Consider the following 24,370-nt stretch of genomic DNA (forward strand, 5'->3'; position numbering starts at 1 on the left):
TTGGCAGTGAGTCCGCTGTTAAGACAGTGCACTCTCTGGGCCCTTAAGATTGAGAAGCGGAGGTGCGCTGCTCTTCATCGGAGGTGGAAAACTAATAGAAGACACTTCTGATCAGGCACAAATCTCACCATTGTGTGACTTATTGTCTACACAAATGTAACCTGGTAGCTAATGTCATGATTCAGGGAGTTTTTTTAAAAGAAATTTCAAAGAAGTTGTTTGCTAATTATTATTTATTTATCAGCAGACATGGAAATAAAGCATATCAATTAACTTTGTCTTCTTTTCCTAGAAATATATTAAATGAATTACTAGCTATTGGGAAATAGCAGAATATAATTATTAAATAATGTTTATAATAAAGTAATTTTTGATACATTTTGAGGTAAATATTGGGGTAATTTGGCAGTAATTCCAAAGAAATTTCAAATAGTTTACTTGCTAATTATCACCTGATTACCATGAAATTTGCAGATAAGTGTGGTGCAGTAAAAAGTACAAAAGTTACCTCTAAAATGAAGTGGAGTAGAAGCAACATAAAAATGGAAATATAAGTTAAATTCAAGTAACTTCAAAGTTGTCCTCGAGTGTTTTCTGACAAGAGGAACATTAAGAAATTTCAAATAAGTTATTTGCTAATTATTTTTTGGACACAACTCATGCAAAAAAGTTACAACTGTTCATCAAAAGTATGTATATATACTGTATATGCATATGAATATATATGAGTCTAATTTGTATTATGCAAGTAAAGTCAATTAGGTTTTTATTCTGAAGGTCTTGACCAGAAGTGCCAGTCTGTAATCTTGCCAGACTTCCACCATTGGCCAAAATCCAGCCCAGCCTCTTCCAGAACCTCTTCACTGAGCAGCGTGACCTGAAGAGTCTCCTCTTCTGAATCACCACTTTCACAATGAAGCCTGATTTGAATCTACTTGTTTTCATTTTCAGTTCCGTCCAGGTCTCTCTCCTGCTGGATTATTGTCCACCTCGTTGCCGGTGTGACTGGAGCATCTACAGTGTTTCATGTTTTGGTGCCGAGGTCATGCCTTTTTTCCATTCCAGCACACAGGAGGTGTAAGTAACGACATTCTTCTTCTCAACAACTCTGATTGTAGCTCATGAGTTCAGTTGTACATCAAGACTGAAAAGTCGCAATGTATTTCTGCTTCAGGTCGCTTGTGGGAACCAAACTTTCCTCTATTCCTCAGAATGCTTTTGTCAACTTGGCCAACCTTTCTCGCATGTAAGATTCTCTCTTTCTTTCCCCCAAATACTCTTTCAAACCTGTATACTGAAGAATACTGAAATACCCCCTCCAGTGTATTGTGACATTTCTATGATATTTCATATTTAAGATAAAATAAGATAGAACTTTATTAATCCAGAAGGAGATTCTTGTGCCAGAGATTGCTCAAAATTACAACAAGTCAAGTGTATAAGATAAAAAGTACTATTACTAGCACAAATGCCTAATAGAATAACAATAAAGTAAGACACATTTAGTAAAATGAGAGTAAATAAGATAATTAAAATTAAAAAGATTAAAAAAAGTAAGCAAAAAAACAGAAAAGTAAGTAAATAAGATATTCCTTTATAAGATATTCCTTTATTAGTCTCGTAGTGGGGAAATTTGCAATAGTAATATTACATATGATGAGAAAATAAGTAATATTGCACATATTGGAGTCATTTCCTGGCTAAGTTGATCGGACAAATAACTTAATTTTGTGCTCAAAGTGAAAAAAAGAAGGTTGTTGTTAAAATGGGAATATGAAGTATGACTATAGTAGAAGCTGCAGGTCATAGGTCATCCTCCAAGCCTGCGCAGGCGTACTCATGCTGGTTTGAGTCTGAGCAGCAGCAAACTGATAAATCTGTTTATCTGTCAGTTTGTCTTTCTGCTTTGTTACCTAGTGAGGTATAGTTAGCTGGCAGAACTTGTTGCGTTAGCTAACTGAGGGGTTTTCATTTTATTTTTATTTTCCTCCACCTCTGCAAATCCAAATATAGCACGACTCTCCAGATTGTACTTTTGTTGCATTTTCTTTGTTTGTGTGTGTCTTTTCAGATACATCTCTGATGATGATACTATAAGATATCTTGAGAGGTATTCTTTCCACAACCTGTCCAGGGTCACCCACATGTACGTAACCTTTGAGCAGTGCAACTTGATTAACGTGATTCAAATGAAGCCACCGTGAATGCACATAAAACGGGCGAATTCACAAAGAACGGATTGAGCATCACATGCAACCGCTCTGTCTCGTCTCAAGGTCCAAATCACAACAGATATTGTGCTGATGATATTACGGAGCAAACATGCCCACAACGTTTTGCAGCAAAATATTATAAAAACATGTTTCCTCTTTGTCATTATGGGTCATTGAGTGTAGATTAATGGGGTCTGAAGCCGTTGGATATGGAGTCAGAGCAGCGACAGTAATGTTTTGGCGTCAAAGACCTGAACTGAAAAGGGACACAAAAGTTGTATTTGCACGGAAAAAAGTTCCACTAAAAAATATAACACAGGCATTCAAAATCAGTTTATTCTATTCTGATAGTAGACAACAACAATCTTTCAACTTTCGATCACCGTTTTGGCATAGAGTAGTTTTCCTAAGTAGGCAATTTGCACTGCAGCAAGCATAAAAACACATACAAAACTTACAATACCGTATAACATAGAAACATACAGCAGTTGACATACAGGAAGGAAAGGCTTTAAGTGTCCACCGTAGTAACCCCACAGGGACTATAAACAATATAATGAACATTGAATATTATCAACATTCAACAACCTCCAGTGGCCATCTGAGGAACTGCATTTTTTTGGCACTTCCAAATTGGCTTCATTTTTCAGACCCGGAAGTTGCCACTTGGTGCCAATACAACTTATCCAGGTGTTTCCATGCCAATGTTTGGATCTTGTTTTCAATGCCAAATTATATTTTCAATGCCAAAATTTACTGTCACTGTCCTGGCTACATAAATTTACATACATATACTGCTCAACACACTAGAAGTTGGACATTTTACAGGAGGTAAGAGGTCAGAACATTATATGTATTGACCAAACTACATATTAAAGTATTAAAAAAACAACATTTTGAATGATGAAATAGAAAGTCAACTTTATGAGATAGTAAAGTGTGTGTTTGTGTGTCCAACAGACAACTAACGGGTCTCAAAACGCTGTCACACATTGACCAAGAGGCATTTAAAGATCTGCCGAATTTAAAGTACCTGTAAGTAAGATTTCATTTGCTCATGTGTAGTTCTTCTTGTATCATAGCTTATCACATTTTCCACAAGAAAACAATGTCTATCAATAGTTTAACCATTAACTCGACATTTGTCTCCATACAGCGGGATCACCAACACGGGTCTCACCTCCTTTCCCGGGCTGCAATATATTCAGTCCAGCCAAGAGGATTTTATTTTGTATGTAGCATTTAATCGTTTTCTAAAAATGTACATATTTTTAACTGGTGTAAAAATATTTAATGTTCATCCCTTTCTGACAGAGAGATAGTGGAGAACGTCTTCATACAAGTTATACCTGCTAATTCTTTCACTGGAATATCTGAGAACGCTCTGACCATGTAAGTAGGATTGATAGTTGAACGATGAATCAAATGACATTTTCACCCACACTGTCGCTGACTCACGGGCGTTAAAATGACAGTTCTGTGATGGCTTCTGCTCATTTTATCTTACAGCTTTACACCAGTATGATTTCATCTCTTGTAATCTGATTGCACTTACTATTTTTTAAATTTTGAAACCAATATTAAATTATGACAATGTTAAGGCATAACTGTACCATCCGTAAATCGAGCTTTTTGCTTTAGCCATGTCAGATAGGAATGTAATCAAAAGTGTGCAGTGACAAATAAAAGCCCGATCCTTCGTGAGTCTCCACTAGCGAGACAAGAAATGGAACTCATTTTCCACTTTTAATAAAAAATGAGTTGAAGGTTCACATGATATTCTCTTCTTTCCTTTTTTTTTTTAGCATGCTGAATAGCAACGGCGTGAGAGAGATCCAGCACTATGCCTTCAACGGGAGCAGACTGGAGGAAGTGTATGCCATTTGGAATTATTTTGCAACTTTACAACTTTCTTTTATGGTCTCTTTATGTGTTATAAATGAGCTAATAAAGCTATAACCACCTGGCTGGCTGTCAGGTTGCATTAATATTGTGTTTTGATAAAATTATGTGTGATTTTTGTAAAACAAAACAGATTAATTTTGGCCACATTCTTTGCCTCTAATCTATTCTCCATTCTACAGGTATCTTCACAGGAATGTGGATTTGGAACGAATAGATGAATTTGCATTTTATGGCGTGATTCAAGGCCCAACGCACTTGTGAGTGACAGAATTTGCTAGAAGAGGAATTTGTGTTCTTCTGGGAAAATAGAGAACTTTACTTTGTGTTTTCTCACATACTTACCGCCCTCTACTGGACTCTATGGGTAATACGTTCCTCCAATCAAACGCACGCGGACCAATCAGGATGCGCCTACCGAATTTGTGCGTTACCGCAGTATATAATGTGGTGTCAATCGATGTGCACTGACTGCTACATCTCCACGGATGGAGTCATGGTGCATGGGGCGACCTCAAGAGGCAGACCTCTGCCAGACGAATGGAGGCTTCAACCGGAGATGGTGAAGCAGATTTGGTCCCGGTTCAACAGAGTGGAAGTGGATCTTGTTTGCCATCCAACGCAACACCCACTGCCAGCTATGGCTCCTCTCTGGCACGACAGAAGGACACACCCCTGGGAGTGGACGCGTTTGCACACGTGCCCACGGCCAAGAAAGCAGCTTTACGCCCTCCATTTCATCCCTCCCCTACTGGAGATAGTGAGGCGGGAGCAGTTGTCAGTCATTCTGATAGCATCAGGTCGTTACTCGGCACCATGATACACAGAACTCACTCAGATGTTGGCGGCCCAGCCTTGGTCCTTCCCCCAGTTCTGGGGGGCTGTGTCTGAGCCATCCTCTCTAGACTTGGCTCCTGAGAAGGAGTTACCAAGGAGTCTCTGCTCGCTGAAGAGGGCATGGGATACCAGGCAACGCTGGACACCGCCTTATATACTGTGGTAACGCACATATTCGGTAGGCACGTCCTGATTGGCCGGCTACGTTTGTGCAAATCTCTGTGGGCGAATGCGTGCGTGTGATTGGAGGACAGCATTACCCATAGAGTCCAGTAGAGGGCTCCGCCTGTGTTTATAGAACTAGGGTTACAATACTGTAACCTCAGATATAGGAACAGCCTCAGCTTTGTGTCCAAATGAATAATCCGAACAATTTGTCCTTCCAGAGACCTTTCAGAAACCAAAGTTAGCTCTCTGCCTTCAATAGGTATGGAGACCATTGAAAGACTCAAGGCTAAAAACACATGGGCCCTCAAAGTGCTGCCCCCCTTTAGAGCCTTTCTCCATTTGCAGAGTGCTGAATTGACCTTCCCGAGCCATTGTTGTGGTCTCAACATGTTGAAAAGGTGGAGAGGGTAAGTAAGAGAATTGAAAGTGTTGGGGAAATACTTTCCCACTATGGTTTCTTTTTGTCAGGTAGTTGTCCTATACATACTGAACTACCCTCGAGCCCACGGTAACGTGTACGTATTAGAGTACTCACAAAAGCTGATTTCAATGAATTGAGTGAATGATTGAGTTTTTCAGCATTGTAATGATTTGTATTTAAACATGTTACTGTGGGGGGGGAAAATCCTGCAGTGTTGATCACTTGTAGTCACTTCATCAGACTTCACTAAGTGACTTTATATGAATAAAAACACCTATCAGAGAGCGCCAGCAGCATCTCCAGGCAACCCTACAAATTAAGGTAAATGAGCTCTTCTAATTGTAATATCAAACCCATAACCATAAGATCAAAAAGAATACATCTTATGTATAAGACTTATTTTTTGTGATTGCTGATCTTTGACTATTGTGATTATTATGATATTGGGTTATTTTTCTTTTTAGCCAACATTGGCCCATTTTCACTGTTTTCCAACCTATACTAAAAAATATCTATTATCATGATATCATATTTATTTATATATTTGGTCCATCCTTTGACTTTGAAATTATTTTATGTATTAATACCTGCTTCTCCCCTGTATACTGAATTATTCTGTCTGATTATGTACCTATGTAGTTCGTTTTTATACCGCGACAAGGTAGTTGGGGATATATAGCGCTCTGTCCGTCCCTCTGTCCGTTCGCGTGTCACACTTTCGTTTCCGTAGCAGAACTCGAAAACTGTTTAACATAGGAACTTCAAATTTGGTATGATGGGTGACAGTGTGGTCTAGTTGTACATTTTGGGGGTTAGAAGTCCAAGGTACACAAAACTTTTGAAATTTTGGCCAAAAACTGTGATTTTTTTCGACTTCAATTTTGTTCTCGGAGTAGAACTTGGAAACTATTTAACATATGAACTTCAAATTTGGTATAATGGTTGACAGTGTGGTCTAGTTGTGCCTTTTGGGGATTACAAGTCCAGGGTTATGTACAGTACCTATGTAGTTAGTTTTTTGATAGGTTTAAATATACAATGCTTATTTACAATTGGAAGAGCTCATTAACCTTTGCCAGGGAGCTGCTGCCTCTGATTGGTGTTTTTTCTTTATATATACAGTCTACGGTATTTGATGAAGGCCTGACACATCATTAACAAAGTGACTACAAATTAGCGACAGAGTGCATTTTTCCTCCGTCGAGAGTTTTTGAACCTGTGGAAGAACATTTGCATGCATCTAAAAAATGTCGTAGCCTAGTTCATTCTCTGATTAATAATCTGTATCGTTTGTGTTCAAGACACTCGGAGGCAGTTATTTGCAACCTGACCCGCGCTGCTTTGGGAAAGCTGCAGGAATCCTCCGCAGCTCTTTCTCAGAGGCATCTGAGACACAAAATCTATCAACACGTGAACGACAGCTTCGGTCTCCCAACCGCCGACGGCAGAAATCACAATCATTACAACGACACCTCCGTTTGCCCCACCGAACAGTCTCAGAATGAGTTTTACGTGGAGTTACCTACGGAGCGTCTCAGTGAAGGTTTTGACTTTGCACTGTGTGATGAACTCCGCGCAGATAACCGTGGACTCTTGTGCACCCCCCTGCCTGACGCCCTGAACCCCTGCGAGGACGTGCTGAGTCACGGCTTCCTGCGGGTGTTGGTCTGGGTGGTCAGTCCGTTAGCCATTACAGCCAACCTCCTGGTGATGTTCATCCTGCTGACCAGCCGGCAGAAGTTCTCCGTCACCCGTTTCCTCATGGGTCACCTGGCGTTTGCAGACTTCTGCATGGGGATATACTTGCTGCTCGTCGCATCCGTCGACCTCTACACGCGCTCCCATTATCACCACTATGCTATTGCCTGGCAGACAGGAGGCGGCTGCGATCTAGCGGGGACATTATCGGTGTTTGCCAGCGAGCTATCCGTGTACACGTTAACTTTAATCAGCCTCCAGCGCTGGCATGCCATCTTCTACGCCATGAGGCCAGACAGGAAACTTCGGTTACGCCACGTAGCTGTGCTGATGCTCGTTGGCTGGACGCTGTGTGTGATTCTAGCGATGCTGCCGGTGGTCGGTGTGAGCAGTTACCAGAGAGTGAGCATCTGCCTACCCATGGACACCGAGACGACTGCTGCTCGGGCCTACGTGGTCTCCGTGCTGATGGTTAACGTCGTTGCTTTCATGGTGGTGTGTTTGTGTTACCTCCACATCTACTGCATGGTGCACAATCCCCAGCACCAGTCCAGCAGATGTGATACCAGCATGGCCAAACGCATGGCCGTTCTAATCTTCACCAACTTTCTGTGTCTGGCTCCCATTTGCTTCTACGGCTTGTCTGCAGCTCTCCACCAACCGCTGATGACTGTCACCGACTCCAAGGTGCGACTCCCTCTTGAGATTTAATTTCCTTTTCTGTTTTAAAATAAAGACTGATGTATGTTTTTTTTTTTTTTCTCTCAACAGGTGCTGCTGGTGCTTTTCTATCCTCTCAACTCTTGCGCGCACCCATTTTTTTATGCTATCCTGACAAAGGCGTTTCACCGAGACCTCCTGATGCTGCTGAGCCGGATGGGGCTGTGCCAACGGCAAGCGCACCTCTATCGAAGCCAGCTTGTCAGTATTACTCCCCACATATACAGAGAGACGATGTCCACCCTACAGTCCAGCCCACATATCCCAAAACATTTAAATACAGGAATCGCCAGGCTACAAGATGCCCCAAGGTTGCTTTTGAAATTTGATTAATATTTTTTCTTGTAGTCGTAGATTTAACAATTCACAGAACCTAACCATTAGACAGTACCGTGGCCTCTTAGAATTTATGATCCATTCATTTCTTGTATCAGAATACCTGGATACCTCCGTTGTATGCTGTTCCAAAATAATGATCCATATATTAATCTACAAGTAATGATAGCAAATGTTTAGTCTCCAGCTGTGGGGGAAAGATGAGGGGAAATGTGTCTAAAACTGCATAGAAAATGTAAAGATGAGGAGAACTCAGTGTTAAGAGTAAAGTAAAGACGTCAGTATGCTTCGAATGAAAAGGTTATCGGATCGTGTAGTAACCAGACGATTAGACTGTTGTCAGGCTATTAAATAGGCGTTATCAGCTGCTATTAGCCCCATAGATGTGGGTCAATAGGGGCCTACTACACCCACTAGTAGGTTTTATCATCTATTCACATGGTAGATCACTGAAAGAAGGTATAAAAGAACACGACAACTAACTCTAGCGACCGTATTATCTATGACAGGAGCAGAAGCGGAAGTCAGACGCTGTAGTATAGACAGTGTGAAACTCCATTAGGGTGCAGGCCGTGGGCGATGGATGGGACACAAAACACAGAGTTTTCACCGAGGAGACCGAAGTTTGCATCCCGTATGAAACCAGCAATGTGTAGTTGTCTTTGCGTTCATAGTTATTTTAACCCAAAACATGGTGTTTTTCCCTAAACTTAAGTGTTTTTTTTGCCTAAACCTAAACAAGTTGTAGTTTTGTTGCCTAAACCTGAAGAAGCCTTTTTGTTTGTGTTTAAAGTGTAACGTCTCATGCAGTTTTACATGTTAGAACGTGTTGCTTTTAATTTTCACTTTCACTTTTACAAAGTAGTAGGCGTAGTAGGCCCCTAAGGACCCACATCTATGCTGCTTATAGCGACTGATAACGCCTATTTAATGGTCTGATAACAGTCGAATCGCGGGTGTTGTAACAGCGTCTGAAAACCACTCGCTTGTCTGATGATTCTTGTAACTTTTCCAAACAAACACTCCCGGTATCACACCCACTTTACGTAGTGTTTGGTCAGGTATGTGGAGCTGTGAAGGTTAAGCGGGGGCACTTTTCGTCTGTAAGTGTAACACCGTGAATGCCCTTAAGAAGAGATCCATTTGTAGGATTCATTGCATTGAGACTACAAAGATGCAAAAGACATCGAGTTGTTGGAGAGAGATCAGCAGGCCTTTCAGTGTGGTTAGGGCCAGTTCTGGACCTATAGGTGAGATGTCCGCTGAGAATTGATTGTGTCATTTGTTCTGTCTCCATATGTGTAAAGCGTCCTTGGGTTCCTTGAAAGGTGCTATAAAATGCAAGCTATTATTATTATTATTATTATTAATAATAATAATAATAATAATAATAATAATAATATTTTATAAACATTATAATCATTTTATAATTGTTTCTTTTAAACACTATATTATTTTAAGTACTATAAACAGCTTCCGCCAACTCCTGTTCTGTATCAACATCATCTGTAAATAAGAGTCTTTACATGCACACTATTATGTCTTATTATGATACCTGGTTATTAATATCTGAGTATGTCTCTTACATTATCAGCAATCTTACATTATAAATCAGCGGCTGCACACTGCAGGATGTTTTAAATAATTGCATTTAATGCCAGTAACTACACAGTGTATTTGCAATGTCATCAGAGCCAGTAAGGGTGTGGCTGCAGAGGGCTCATGTTATTGTTACATGGTGTGTGCCCTGATTTTAGACTCTCAGGAAATATTCCTCTAAATTACATAGGTCTTCAGCAGCCCTGACAATCCCTAACCTGATCATGAGGTTATCTAACATCAATAACCCTTAACCTAAAGGATTTGATAGGTAGAGTTCTTGCTAAAGTAAACAGTGTGGGAGAAGGCAATACCTGTAAGACTGAGGTCAGGGGGAAAAATCCCTCCTTTCTCTTTAATTATTGAGCAGCAGCTGTGTCAAGCTGGACACATTTACTGTAGCTGTATGAGACCACGTTTACTTCCACTTACCTTCAAAGTAAATACTCACACTTATTTGGGAATGGGATGAAAACATCCTGTTTTTGCTACTTACAACTGTAAAGGGGGGGATGGATTCACTTAGTTTGAAATATAGTTTTAAGAATGAATCATCCTGCATCATATCATGAGTGTAATCTGCCTATATGCTGCTATGAAAATGCATTTTATTTACTAGTGTTCCAACCAAATGATTGATACTAATGGGAGCTACACGTTTGATCAGTGGTGATTAATTATGTAAAACAATGAATCATTAAACAGCACATTCAAATCCTCAAACATCCCCTCATGCAGCTTGCTCTTTGAAACACAATTCATACTTGATTTTCGAAAAAATCAGCAGTGACATGGGTGTACATTTTTGGATTTGGGGGTGTATGTTTGAGGTAAATTTCATTATAGCACATCAGAAAAATGCACAATGTGAGAGCACAGAACGCTTCCTCTTTAGATGGCTGTTACATTTATATGATATTATTATGTTGAAACAGTATTAAAAAATAATAAAATAAAAAGGGAAAAATTATTTGTCTCTCTCCGTTGACTACCGTTCATATTTTTTCCGAAATAAGGTCTCATGGGTTCCACCGTAAGGGGCGTGACTTAGGCTCTCTATTAGGAGCACCGGAGGACACAGAGTCACATGATTTTTTTCATATTACCTGTCTCATGTATTATGCACGAGTACTAGGGCCACATTGAGGAAAACATAAATAAATCTGAGATTTCGAAAATAAAGTCAAAAGTCTACAAGAAAAAAAGTCGTAATATTATAAGAATAAAATCATAATATTATAAAGTGGTAATTTTAGGTGTTATTTTAGAGGGGAAATAGAGCATTGTGCCGTTTGTGTGAAAATGAGGAACATGGAGCATCCTGTGAAGTTATACTATTACGACTTTTTTCTCTCGTTTATTCTCGTAATATTACTACTTTTTTTCTCGTAAAGATAAGACTTTATTCTCATATTACGACTTTTTTTCTCATTTATTCTCGTAATACTACTTTTTTCTTGTTTATTTTCATAATATTACGACTTTTTCTTGTTTATTCTTGTACTATAACAACTTTTTTTCTCGTAAAGTTATGACCTTATTCTCGTAATATTACGACTTTTTTCTTGTTTATTCTCATATTATAACGACTTTTTTTCTCGTTTATTCTCGTACTAAAAACTACTTTTTTTCTCGTAAAGTTATGACTTTATTCTCGTAACAATACGACTTTTTTCTCCTAATATTACAACTTTATTCTCGAAATCTCTGATTTTTTTCCCTCAATGTGTCCCTAATACTCTATTATAACTGTCAGGATGTAGGGACCATTTTATAATTATTATTTTTTTTAATAATACTATCTCCATTTCTACCCACTGCAGCTTTAAACAAACCTCATGCTCTTATTGTGAAGCCCGTGGCCCTGAGGCAGTAGAGTCCATCCGTTTTCTCTGTGTGACTTCTGTTTCTTGTCTCTGGTAGCAGCAGTGTGTGTGGTGGTGTATTGAGTTGCAGAGGTGTCGCAGTTTGATTCAGAAACACATTTCGTAATCCAGCATTGCTTCTCTATAAAGAAAGAAAGGAAGTGCAGCAGCAGCAGTCATGGCGCAGGGGCTCAAAGAAAGATTTGAGAAGTTTCTCCATGAAAAGAACATAATGACAGATGTTCTGGCCAAGATCGAGGCCAGAACCGGAGTGAGCAGGACCTACATCTCTCTGGGTGAGTGTTTACATGGGCGGGGATGGAAAAACAGAAGAAAGAGCTCGATGCATCAGAAAGAGGAAGCGTGGCACAAACACCTCCATGCACCTTTTGTCATAACGTATCCAAATAAATGAAACATTGCTGTTGATTTGTATCAATAATACACATCAGGCCTAGTAGCTGTATTCATTATGATCAGCAGTGCAGTATAATATGTTTATTATAGTACATTTTTCCTCATAATCTAACCAAATAAATTAAATATTGCTCTTGATTTGTAATCAATAATAAACATCAAGGCTTAGCAGCTGTATTTATTGTGCTCAGCAGTGCAGTATAATATGTTTATTATAGTAAATGCGTGATAAACATCTGGTGTGTGTTTTTGTTCCAGCTGTCGTCGGGATCATCGCAGTTTACTTGGTCATAGGCTACGGAGCCTCTCTGCTGTGTAACCTCATCGGCTTCCTTTATCCAGCCTACATATCGTAAGTGTATTTATTATTAGACCTTTTAACTCTAAGGGAGGCAGCGCCCCTAACTCAGCACATGCACACGCGCGCGCACACATGCACGCACATACACACACCTTTAATTGTATTATTAGATTTTCAGCTATGTGTATGTATGTATAGCATACTGTAGTCTGGTAGTCACCATTATTTCAGTTTATTACACGGCTGTGTTGAATACACGATTCTGATTGGTCAATCATGGCGTTCTAAAGTCTGTTATTTCTTTATAACAGACCGTTGCTATGTATAATAGACTGTTACTATGTATAACAGACCGTTGCTATGTATAACAGACTTTTGCTATGTATAACAGACCGTTACTATGTATAACAGACCGTTACTATGTATAACAGACTGTTGCTATGTATAACAGACCGTTACTATGTACAACAGACTGCTGCTATGTATAACAGACCATTACTACGTATAACAGACCGTTGATATGTATAACAGACTATTGCTATGTAAAACAGACCGTTACTATGTATAACAGACCGTTGATATGTATAACAGACCGTTGCTATGGATAGCAGACCGTTGCTATGTATAACAGACCGTTACTATGTATAACAGACCGTTACTATGTATAACAGACCGTTGATATGTATAACAGACCGTTGCTATGGATAGCAGACCGTTGCTATGTATAACAGACCGTTACTATGTATAACAGACCGTTGCTATGTATAATAGACCGTAACTATGTATAACAGACCGTTACTATGTATAACAGACTACTGCTATGTATAACAGACTGTTGCTATGTATAACAGACCGTTACTATGTAAAACAGACCGTTACTATGTATAACAGACTACTGCTATGTATAACAGACCATTACTATGTATAACAGACCGTTGCTATGTATAATAGACCGTAACTATGTATAACAGACCGTTACTATGTATAACAGACTACTGCTATGTATAACAGACTGTTGCTATGTATAACAGACCGTTACTATGTAAAACAGACCGTTACTATGTATAACAGACTACTGCTATGTATAACAGACCATTACTATGTATAACAGACCGTTGCTATGTATAACAGACCGTTACTATGTAAAACAGACCGTTACTATGTATAACAGACTACTGCTATGTATAACAGACTACTGCTATGTATAACAGACCGTTACTATGTATAACAGACCGTTGATATGTATAACAGACCGTTGCTATGGATAGCAGACCGTTGCTATGGGCGCGGCTCTGATGTCGGACTCTGTCGGACCGTCTTGGTGTCAAATTATTGATTTCTTAATTAAGTAGCCGTGTAATAAGCAGGATAATGTACAGCTTATTTCAGGTCATTGTTGTGAAAGAAACCCCTTAAGGGCGACGAGAGACCTCCTCTCCGCAATGACATTTTAGAAAATGCAAATTTAACGTCAGTTAAATATCTGTTAAAAAATAAAGCAGGATTTTGTAAATTGAAGGCGAATTACTTTTCAAAAGAGCGTCGTTGGCGTTTAGCACTATGGTTAGCTTATATGGGACTAACTATCTTATTGCTACTCCCGCTACCTCACCGGAAGTTACGCCCACATCATTTCTACAGTAGAGAATAAGGTGGATACTTAACGTTTTTGCAGACCTTTTTTCAAATGAATGCTGTACATTTTTTAGATTTTTGGATGGATGAATGGTTTTCCAACCAGTGCAGCTATCTATTTGTCAGGTTTATATATTTTCAGGCTTATCAAAGCTCCTCCACAGCGGATCTTGAGTTGTTATTTCTAGTAAACTGATCATAAAATCAGTGGAGTTTCCCCTCTGATAATCTTGTGATCATGACTTAATTACACAATTTTCTGTGCTTCTCATATTCATTTTAAGACTTGTTCGGAGAAAACAATTTGATCATTTTGAAACCGTTATCATGATGTAATTATCTCATAATCTCTCAGCTACTGGTAGACTCAGTATCACATGTTGTGTTCTCCTCCGTCACTTGTGCTCTGTTTTGTCCTCGGATGCCTCGAGGCTGTGAGGAATGACGCCACGATGAGACCGACATAGAATGACCAGGACTATCTGCAGTTAAAATAAAACATTTGGCATCTTTAGTTAACGTTATGATGAGATCATTATTTTGGGAAGTTGGGTTAAAAATATTAATACAAGGCGTCATTTTGGTCTTCAGGAAATAACGTTAGTTGAGTCACGATCTCAAAAGAAAGTCAGTCTGACGTGTCACTCACTAACCACAAGCTGCTTCCTTCCGTATTTATACCGCCGTGCTGTTTGAGTCGCAGACATTATGTGGCAGTGACATGATGGGTGAATCACTTGAAAATATTCAAATATTATATATATAATATATCAAATATTAGTGTTTATCTTTTATATTAAATACTTGTGACAATACATTAGAGTTAGAATAAATAAAGTACAGTTAGAATACATACTTAGTTATAAATACATAAGAGCTCAGCAATTAAATCGTCCTAACATCCTAGTTTGGTTTATTTAGTTTGACAAAATGATTCCCACTCAAGATCCAGCTTTTCTTTGGAGCTTTCAACTGTGTAATGTGATCTTCATCAGTGGATGACCTTTACTCAGCACAGATAAAAACACAAATCTCTCTTGTAAAATAACAAGTATGCTTCTAACTCTCAAACTAGTTAGTTACCTATTTCTTTTTAGGCTCGCCTCGTACGTACAGTTTGTGATTATATCATAAAGTTAAACAAAAGTATTCGGAGCTGTAGATGGTTAACCAAAGCAGACACTCTCTCTCAGTGACGTTCACATGCACATAATATTACATTGTATGCCCTTATTCCGAAAAAGCTGCTTACATTTGCTAATGAAAATTTATATTCCACTAATATTCCCATTTACATGCAGCCGTTTATTCTCTGATTAACTGGTTGGCGGACTTGTTCGACCATGTGAACACAGCCTCCCTCTTTCATTCCGTCAAACACCTTCTTAAAAAGGTCGGCGTTGCGATATTTGCACATATCCAAAAACTTGTTGATATCCAAGTAGGGCTGCAAGATTAATGGCCAAAATGACAATCACGATTATTTTGATCAGTATTGATATTTGACCTCTGAATGTGGTCTGAAAGATCCGATCTCAATGCATCTATAGTGCGTTCACATATGTACTTAGAGCTGTCCACTTGTGATCCGATCACTGAGGACGTATGTTAACACCAGGTCTGAACAGGATCCACAGACAACTCATTTGCATGAATTTACCTTCCTTCGTCCCATATTTTGCATGCCTACATAAGAATGTTCTAAAATACATACAACGTTATAACAACCCACACATGCAATTCAGTTTTTTTTTATACTTGATATCCTCTCAGACTGGGTTTAGCCACGATCTTGTCTCCCTTACAGACTCAGTTATGACTCAGTTAGGCTCGGATTTTGAATTCGTCTGCCGCCCTGCCGCCCTGCCGCTTGATGTTACCTCACTAAAGACTCCAAAGTAAGTCCCAAACCTGTTGGGCAGTTGTTCTCAGGCTTACCTTGATTACCCTTGAACATTTGAAGCGAACAGTGTTTTTATGTGATCAGCGAGTCACACGACTGGATTGCAGAGCGTGTTTGAGCAGCAGTATAAAGTTCTTATCAAAAACTGGTTTTGAAATTTGGCCCTTTTCCCTTCTCTGAGATGAATTTTGAATTGATCAACACGTTCATCAGTCATGCACAAGGTACTCTGCCTTGAGCAGTGGTTACACCCTGGTTGTTCATCAGCATGAGGAAAGTCTCTGACAGGACTTGCCATGCCAGGGACCCAATGGTGTCCGTTAGTAATCAGCTCTGACAATTTCAGGTCCTTCTGTACTTCCGTACATTGTTGGGTTTTCATCAGCAGCAACTTAACTCAACTCTAATCTGTGCAGGAGACCAGAGGAGGACGTTGTGTGTGTTCCCTATCTTCTAACTGAATATCTGTGGTTTGATCTTTAGCTTCTCTTCTGCGTCCCTGTTTCGCTTTGAGCTGTCGGCCGAATAATTCGTGTTAAGTTGCTGCTGATGAAAACCCCAACAGTCCTGATTTGCTGCTTCATAATAAAAGCTTTTAAATAAAAATAACGGGCAACATTTATTATGAAGAAATTATAGGAAATGAAATGTTGATCTCAGAATTTGCAGAGCTTTGTTAGCGGCTAGTCTTTATAAAAAACTAATACTGCAGAGAGGAAGAGAACAAGCAGCAAAAATAACAGGGGACTTTTATTGTGAAGATTTAAGGAAATGAAATGTATTTATCCACCATTTTATAGCTGCTCCTTTGGCCAAGGTGCTCACCTTCAAACAGGGAACGCACTGTTGTAATGGAAATGCAAATCCCTGCTCTGCTGGGCTAATGTGCCGAGTCAAACCGAGCCGGGCCAAGTCAGCACATGTGTATGTAACAACCCTTACTGGTGGACAGTTGAGCTGTGTTGAGTGTCCGGACTGTTAAAACTGCACTAAAACAGCATGGAAGCGTGTAACTGAAACACATAGGAGCTTTTATACTGAGAAGCACAGGCCTCAGGGAGAATGCAAATACATGATAAAGACTGCTGTTAGAAACAAACGACAAGAGGAAACTAAATACTACCCAATCATGTTCAGTGTTTTCTCTCTCCAGTGCTGTTGCACACTTCCTTTAAATACTGCTGTGTGTTTGACAAGAGGAAAGATGAAGCAAAACAAACGGGAACCAGAAAAACAGGCAATTACTGTGTGTTTCTAACGCTGCTATATACTTGGGGGGCTCTATTTAAACATCATGTTTGGTAAATGTATTAAATAGCTCTGTTTAGTACAACAACCTTTGTAAGGAATTTCTTTTAGCAAATAGCATAAAAACATTGGCCTATAAAAACTATTCACCCCCCCCTTGGAAGTTTTCATGTTTATTGTTTTTGTTGGGGACGAAGGTATGAACAGGTCTGGTCATTAGCAAATGTAAGAATGTTAAGATAATTATTAATATCAATAAAATTAGAATTACTGAAACTACAAAACATTATGGCTGACAATGTAAAACTACAAAGATGGCCGCATCAAATATGGCTACTGGGACATCAGCCACATAAGGGGGAACATCCCAAGTCTCTTATTTGACATTTCCTCGCTCCTCGATCTTCGCTTGAACCGGAAGTCGTTCTGCTCCGTCATCTTGAAGACCATCTCAAAGCCCCTTGGGTCTTTTTCATTGTGCTAATGTGTCTCTTCGTTTCCTTTCCTCTCTTTCCTTTCCTCGCATCTTAGTCAAAAGCTTCAAAAATAAAAGCTACTGATAAAAATGTACCTGTCTTTGCCACAGATGAAACAATGAAAAAGCTTCAGTGTCTGAAAAGACTGATTCTTTAGATCTCTGCAAGTGTATATTTTAAGACAAATGTCCCTTAAACATCGCAGAGAAGACGTGACCTCACCAGAAAAACAATAGCTTTGACTCATCTTTACATTCAGTTGCAGACTGTGACTTTGACAGCAGGGATTGTTTTGGTTCCCGTCTCTCATCAACGATGTCTTTATAGTGACTTTTAGATTTCCCTAACCAGAGCCGTCACTGTAACAACAAATGAAAGAAAGAGAGAAAACAAAGGACGGAAGAGATGGACGACCACATGCCGGACCAGAGTGACAATAATTATGACTTTATAATATCAAACTATTTCTCTAACATGTTGTTCCTCTCTCTTTCCAGGATTAAGGCCATTGAAAGTGCCACCAAAGATGATGATACTAAATGGCTGACCTACTGGGTGGTGTACGGACTCTTTAGTGTGGCAGAGTTCTTCGCTGATATCTTTCTCTCCTGGTTCCCGTTCTACTATATCGGAAAGGTAATCCAGCTGTTGTGTTTGTTTGGGTTTCAAACGATGTGTTAACAGGTTAGAGCAGCCACAGAGGCTCCCGGCGGCGTGTCAGCTAAGTCTCATCTAGGGATTCGAGGTCTATTTTTACCGCAAGCTGCGCGGTTCACAGCAACAACAGACAGTGAAAGTGATCCTTTGACTGTATATTGACATCATACGAGCAACATTACTACAGTTTAAATGTCTGTATCTGCAGAATATGTCACGAACATGAAAAAAAGACAAAAACACTTCCTGCTGCCATTTCAAAATAAAAGCGCCCAAGCTTTTTTTTCTGTAGACAGAATTCCTTCATTTGTTAACACAAGGCTTTTATTCTGAAATATTTGCAGGACAGTGTTGTAGAAAATGCAGTGACTTGCACGGCTCCATAAATGTCACGAACCTCCGGGGTGTTAATTGTGGATTATCATTGTTATTTACAAATGAGCACACGCTTCTTAACCTTTTGCTGTCTAAATTAAATATAAATGACATTAATAATGAAGTGAATTGGCCATTATGAAAGGCAGAAAGAAAGGGCTGGCAGGGGCAGCCCAGCAGCAGCAGAAACGCTGCCGGTATGGACAATACGTGTGAGATACGCAGCGGTTTAGCGAGGCAGTCTGACCAAAGCGTTAGATGTCTTGTGAGTCAGCACCTCATTTGAGACAAGTGTCACTCACTGCAGTGTGCAATTCAGGGAGTTGTTCAATGAGGTTAGAATCAGACATTCGACTCCGCCCACATTGAGCAGGTCCCATCCTGTCCTGTACAGCCCCGTCCTGTCGAATGTCATAATCGTGAACAAAAGCACACACTAAATACAAGCATAGCAGGTGGCACAAGGGGAATGTTGTACTAGTAGTTTGCTTCATTCAGTGGTGGTTTGTTTTATAAATCTCAAACTTTGATACAAGCTACTCATATTTGTCTGCAGCAAAAAAAAACTATATTTAAACCAAAATAATCCCAGAATGTGTGATTACTGTTGCTGCATATTTCCATTTTTGGACTCTCGCCACTCCAATAACACACTACGACGTCTCAATAAGTCAAAGAAAACAAGATAAAATGCATGATAATTAGAAAAGTATATAACATATGCAATAGGCATTTCATGTGTATGTTGCAGCCAGAGACGGACGGATGCTGTTTATGTTGCAGCGATTTTATTTCTCCACTTAATAACAAAAACAAAGGAGCAACGCGCTCAGAGCCAGACTGAGAAGCCCTGGGTTGATTTACTGAGTTGATAACCACCGTCATAGGACCGTTTAGCGGGATCTGGGTTTGTTAGGGTTAGTTAAGCCAGATAACGAGAACACACCCTGGGTGTGTTGAACTCTCTTCGTAGTACAGACCTCAGTGCATTTGGAATACAAACACACTGCCTGCATATAAATAAATAAGGATGCAAATTGCATATCAATTGTGGGGTAACCTTTATGAATAATATCAAAGTTAACAGTAAGAAATACCAAAATAGTAACCATGAATAACCTTCTAAATATCCATCTCTCACATGTAGGCTGTGTGTAGACTCACTATGCGTGACGAGGAGGCTGAGGGAGCTGCTGAATGTGGGTTGAGTCAAACAATGGACTCTGACCACATTGAGCACAGCTTCTCACGAGAGTGGGTGCATGTTTTTTTTTCTCCGTTCTTATGAGCAGAGTAAACTCATCAACATGTCGAGGGCGGAGCACTCTGCACTGATGATAAAAGAGTATCCGAGTGCTGAGAGCTGCGTCAGCAAGTTCACAGGCAGCCATTTAATGCAGAGAGCCTGTGTTTGCTTTAAGGGACGGGCGATATACGTGATAATCTCTTCCTCCGACAGGCAGGGAGGGACAGACACAGGGTGAAAGACGCTGCCATGTCCAGTCAAAGCACGGGTGCTCTTTGTTGTGTTTATTTAAATTTCCTCATCCATTTAACTTCAGACATAGAAAAACAAGATTGTGACGTGGTAGTCATGTATAATGTACAGCCATGGTCTCTGTAACACAGGCGTTAATCTGACTGTAAACCAGAGGTCTGTACTACGAAGAGGGATTTAGGGTTAGTGAGGTAACTTCAGGGTTTTTCCGTCCTACGACGGTATTTCACTTCTTATCGGGGTAGATCGCCATGGTAACTTAAACTGAACACCTAACCTGCTCCGGAGCAGGTTATGTTCCAGATAAGAGATCAACTTGTATAAAAGCACCACTTTCTGACCAATCGTAGCGCAGATCGTATTACACAAATATGAAGAAGTTGAAGTCATAATCCAGGCTGAAATCAACATAGTTTAAACTGATAAATGCAGGAAGGACAGTTGGATTTATGCTGTGGGTGTTTACCGCTTTGAATTATGTTTTTATATTTATATTTTTACTTATTAACAGACTTAAATTAATAAATCTATTAATTTACTCATTCACATATCAGCATTGTTTCTTTTGCCAGCTGACCTTCCTGCATTTGGCAGCTTCAACTGTGTTAATTTTAATCTGGATTATGCGTTTAACTTCTTGGTATTTGTCAAATATAGTTTGCTCTTTCTTAGTAATTTAATATAATAGAGTTATTGAGAATAGTTTCACCACCAGTAATGTAACTGTGACGTCCGTGTCCTGTTCCAGTTCCAGTTTGATGACAGAGCTCTTGTCTTCTTTCCCCAGTGTGCCTTCCTGGTGTGGTGCATGGCCCCAACTCCTTCTAACGGATCGGTCACGATTTATAACCGCATCGTCCGACCATTTTTCCTCAAGAACGAAGCCAAGATTGACGACGCGTTGAAGAAAGTCCAGGACAAGGCGTCAGAAGCTGCGGACAAGATCAAAGATGAAGGTGAGTGAACCAACACGTCTACGAGGTGTTTACTGTCAATAGAGCAGCACCCAGACTGGGATTGTAAGTAAAGGGGAACAAAAACCGATGACTATATATTAGCCAATATTCCAAAATGAACAAATCCCTCCAATTTTGTAATTTCTCACAAAATTGAAGGAGTCGGGACTAAAACATTGTCTGACAAATACAAAGAGTTGAATTAAACATGCCTTTTATATCAACATTATTTGAAGTTTAAACCACATGCAGACGCTACTCTCCTTTTCGGTCCATTTTACCTAAGAATTAATAAAGTAAGGCTCCACTAGATGTAGCCAAAATTAGGTGGGGCGGCAGGGCCGTAATGTGTTTTAAGTGCACTTAACAGTGGACCTCCATGAAGCGTCATGCTTGTTTCTGGCCGAGCTCAACAAGAAGCCACGGGAAGCTGAGGCATCTTGTGAAGTGGAAGCGACCGGGGGCACGGGTGCTCTGTCACGCCGTCGTTCTCTCCTTCTCACCGTCGCGTTGTTTCGCTTCACCTCATTCTTCTTATTCTTCTTGTATTAGAGACGGGCAATTCTTTTAAAATACTTTTTTTTTTATTAAGAAGCCTCTTTGTTTTCTGATACGCTCCTATTATACACTTCCTCTAAATACTGTTCTTATTCGCTAATTACTTTCAGTCGCTTATACTTTGCCATTTATTTACTTATTTCATTTAGAATTTAGCTAATGTCAAAGAAACTCAACATTTCCTGCACATACATACATACATACATACATAAAAAGCCTTCCTGTTGCAAACGTCATTTCCTTCCCTTTTCTGGTGGACTTTGTAATGTGAAACATCTGCAGGAAAGTTTGAGTTTCACTGACAGTAGCTTAGAATTGAACAAAAATGCCTCAAAGTAGAAGATCAGGACATAGGCGGAAATGTGATTGTATCTTTGTCTGGCTTTCTTGTGGTGGTTGTCTTTTTGTTATGTATTTATTTGTATTATTATTATTATTATTATTATATTTGTATTTATTTTTTTCATTATTATTATTATTATTTTATTTTATTTTATTTTATTTTATTTTATTGAATTTCATTTAATTTCATTTAGATTTATTTAGTTTTATTTTATTTTATTTTATTTTATTTTATGCTTGTTTTTCTGTATGTGGGGTTGATATGTTTATGAGTCTGTCTGTAGATGTTTCTTTATTTGTTTGTGATGAAAAAAAAAAAAAAGATAATACTAATATTAAAAAGAATCTAGAAAACAAACAAGACATCTGACATTTGTGTCTAATTTGTCCACAGCCAAGAGAGCCACAGCGAACATCATGTTTGAGGAGAAGAAGAGCTCCTAAGAAGCGGGCTTGGTGTCCACAGCATCTCAGCAAGAGCGGACTCTGTTACAGAAGAAATGTTGCCTTGAAAATGTTTGTTTTTAACAGATCCTGTTCAGTAATCTAAATCTTTATTCAACGTGTATTAAATATCGCACCAATGTCACATGTATCAATTGAAGCCATGTCGCAGGTCAGTTTTACCTATTTAACTTTGCCTTCTGGAGGGCTGTAAGAGAACCACACTGGCCCTGATGTGCTTTATGTACCAAATAAAAAACAAACGTGCTGAAGTGGTTTTCTCATTATTTCAGTCTCTTGTGTGTGCTTAAACTGAGAACTTATAAAAAGCAGAAATATGTGCAGAATTGCTGAGAATAATAGTGTGTTAGACATATTTTCTACAGGTAGATAGACTCTTTCATTCACAGACCTTCTCGTCCACCTCCTAACCATCCCGGCCTCCTCCATCTCTCTTGCCGTCACATACAGCTCACTGTCGCCCTCCAATTCCACCACCAGCCAAACCTCTTGGCGCTGGGACGGTTGCATTTTCCTCTATCGGACCAGGGTCGATTTCAATGTGAATGGCACGGACCAGGGTCGCTAACAAACCTATTCGGATAGCATTCATTTTGTCTAAACTCTAGGTCGTTGACCTTTGGGTGGTCTTCTTCACACGGTATGCTTCCAGTTTGATGATTGCTACACCCTAATCCTATGATTGGACATTTGAGATGTCATTTTGATCACTTGCAACCGCAGCTTGTGTTGACCAATAATTGTATTGACTTGTATTGACCTACACTGGAACTTAGGTGTGTCCCACATTATGGCAACTCCTCCTAACTATAATGAATATAATAACCATAAATATAACAATGTGAGCACCCACACTGATTAACGATAACGTTCTGTAAACAACAGGGATATTGATGACATGTTTCTGCTGTGTGTTGCGCAGAGAAAGACATTAAGATAAGGATATAAATAATAACTAAGAAAACATTAGAAAAGTAGCCGCCGCACAGCTCCGTCAAGGAGAGAGAGGGATGATGTTTATTCTAATAAGTAGGCTACACTTTATTGCTGTTCAAAGATCATTTTACTAATCCCCCCCTCTACTGTGTGGAACGAATACACTTTCGTGTTTAGATGGATTTTGATTTATTTTATATATTTTATACCTCTCTGATTCTATTTTATCTTGTTTTCTATTGTCTTGGATATTTAATGATATTATTATTATTATTTTAATATTTAAAATAATGTTTTTACTTGTATTTAAATGTCCTTTTATAACGTAAAGCACTCTGAATTGCCTTGTTGCTGAAATGTATTTGTATTATATATTAAATAAATTTGCCTTGCCCTCTGTTTAATTTATCAGCAGTTGGCATCCATAAATGTTGTGTTACCACCATCTACTGGAGAGCTGGTTCTTCCCTACACTTGTTCTTAAAACAGTCTCAAAAGGATCCCATGAATCCGTTGAGATACTCATTCACATTTCCAATTTTAAAATGCTAAGTTGACGATTCACAAATGAATAGAAGGTTTGTGAATGTTATTAACTGTTAGTTTGATATAGAAGTTGTAAATTAGAGGCACAGATACAGATACAAATCACTCTACATATATTTGTGCATTGTGTTTTACAAGACACAAGTAACTATTAAAGGAAAAAAACAACTTGATTTTCTTTTCTTTCTCCATTCTTAATTGTCTTTCAAAGGATTATGAAATGGGATAATAATCTGAAAGAAGGAGACAAAAACTTACCATCTGTTTTTAATTTTCTTCTTTAAAAAACCCAACATAA

General features: G+C 39.1%; 2 protein-coding genes across 2 annotated transcripts; both read left to right on the top strand.

The window, feature by feature from the left end:
* Window positions 1–908: 908 nt before the first annotated feature.
* Window positions 909–8,316, top strand: LOC119477791 (thyrotropin receptor-like). Its single transcript, XM_037751928.1, has 11 exons — window positions 909–1,077; window positions 1,175–1,246; window positions 2,072–2,146; window positions 3,174–3,248; window positions 3,370–3,444; window positions 3,528–3,605; window positions 4,019–4,087; window positions 4,298–4,375; window positions 5,339–5,527; window positions 6,843–7,926; window positions 8,011–8,316. The coding sequence occupies exons 1-11, from the start codon at window positions 914–916 to the stop codon at window positions 8,290–8,292; spliced, it is 2,241 nt and encodes a 746-aa protein (XP_037607856.1). The 5' UTR covers window positions 909–913; the 3' UTR covers window positions 8,293–8,316.
* Window positions 8,317–11,818: 3,502 nt separating this feature from the next.
* reep5 (receptor accessory protein 5) lies at window positions 11,819–22,841 on the top strand. The gene is made up of 5 exons (XM_037752764.1): window positions 11,819–12,055; window positions 12,435–12,528; window positions 18,237–18,375; window positions 21,057–21,225; window positions 22,520–22,841. Exons 1-5 carry the CDS (start codon window positions 11,938–11,940, stop codon window positions 22,567–22,569), a joined length of 570 nt encoding a protein of 189 aa, XP_037608692.1. The 5' UTR covers window positions 11,819–11,937; the 3' UTR covers window positions 22,570–22,841.
* The last annotated feature ends 1,529 nt before the right edge of the window (window positions 22,842–24,370 follow it).

This window comes from Sebastes umbrosus, chromosome 19 (assembly GCF_015220745.1).
Source record: "Sebastes umbrosus isolate fSebUmb1 chromosome 19, fSebUmb1.pri, whole genome shotgun sequence".
NCBI lineage: Eukaryota > Metazoa > Chordata > Actinopteri > Perciformes > Sebastidae > Sebastes > Sebastes umbrosus.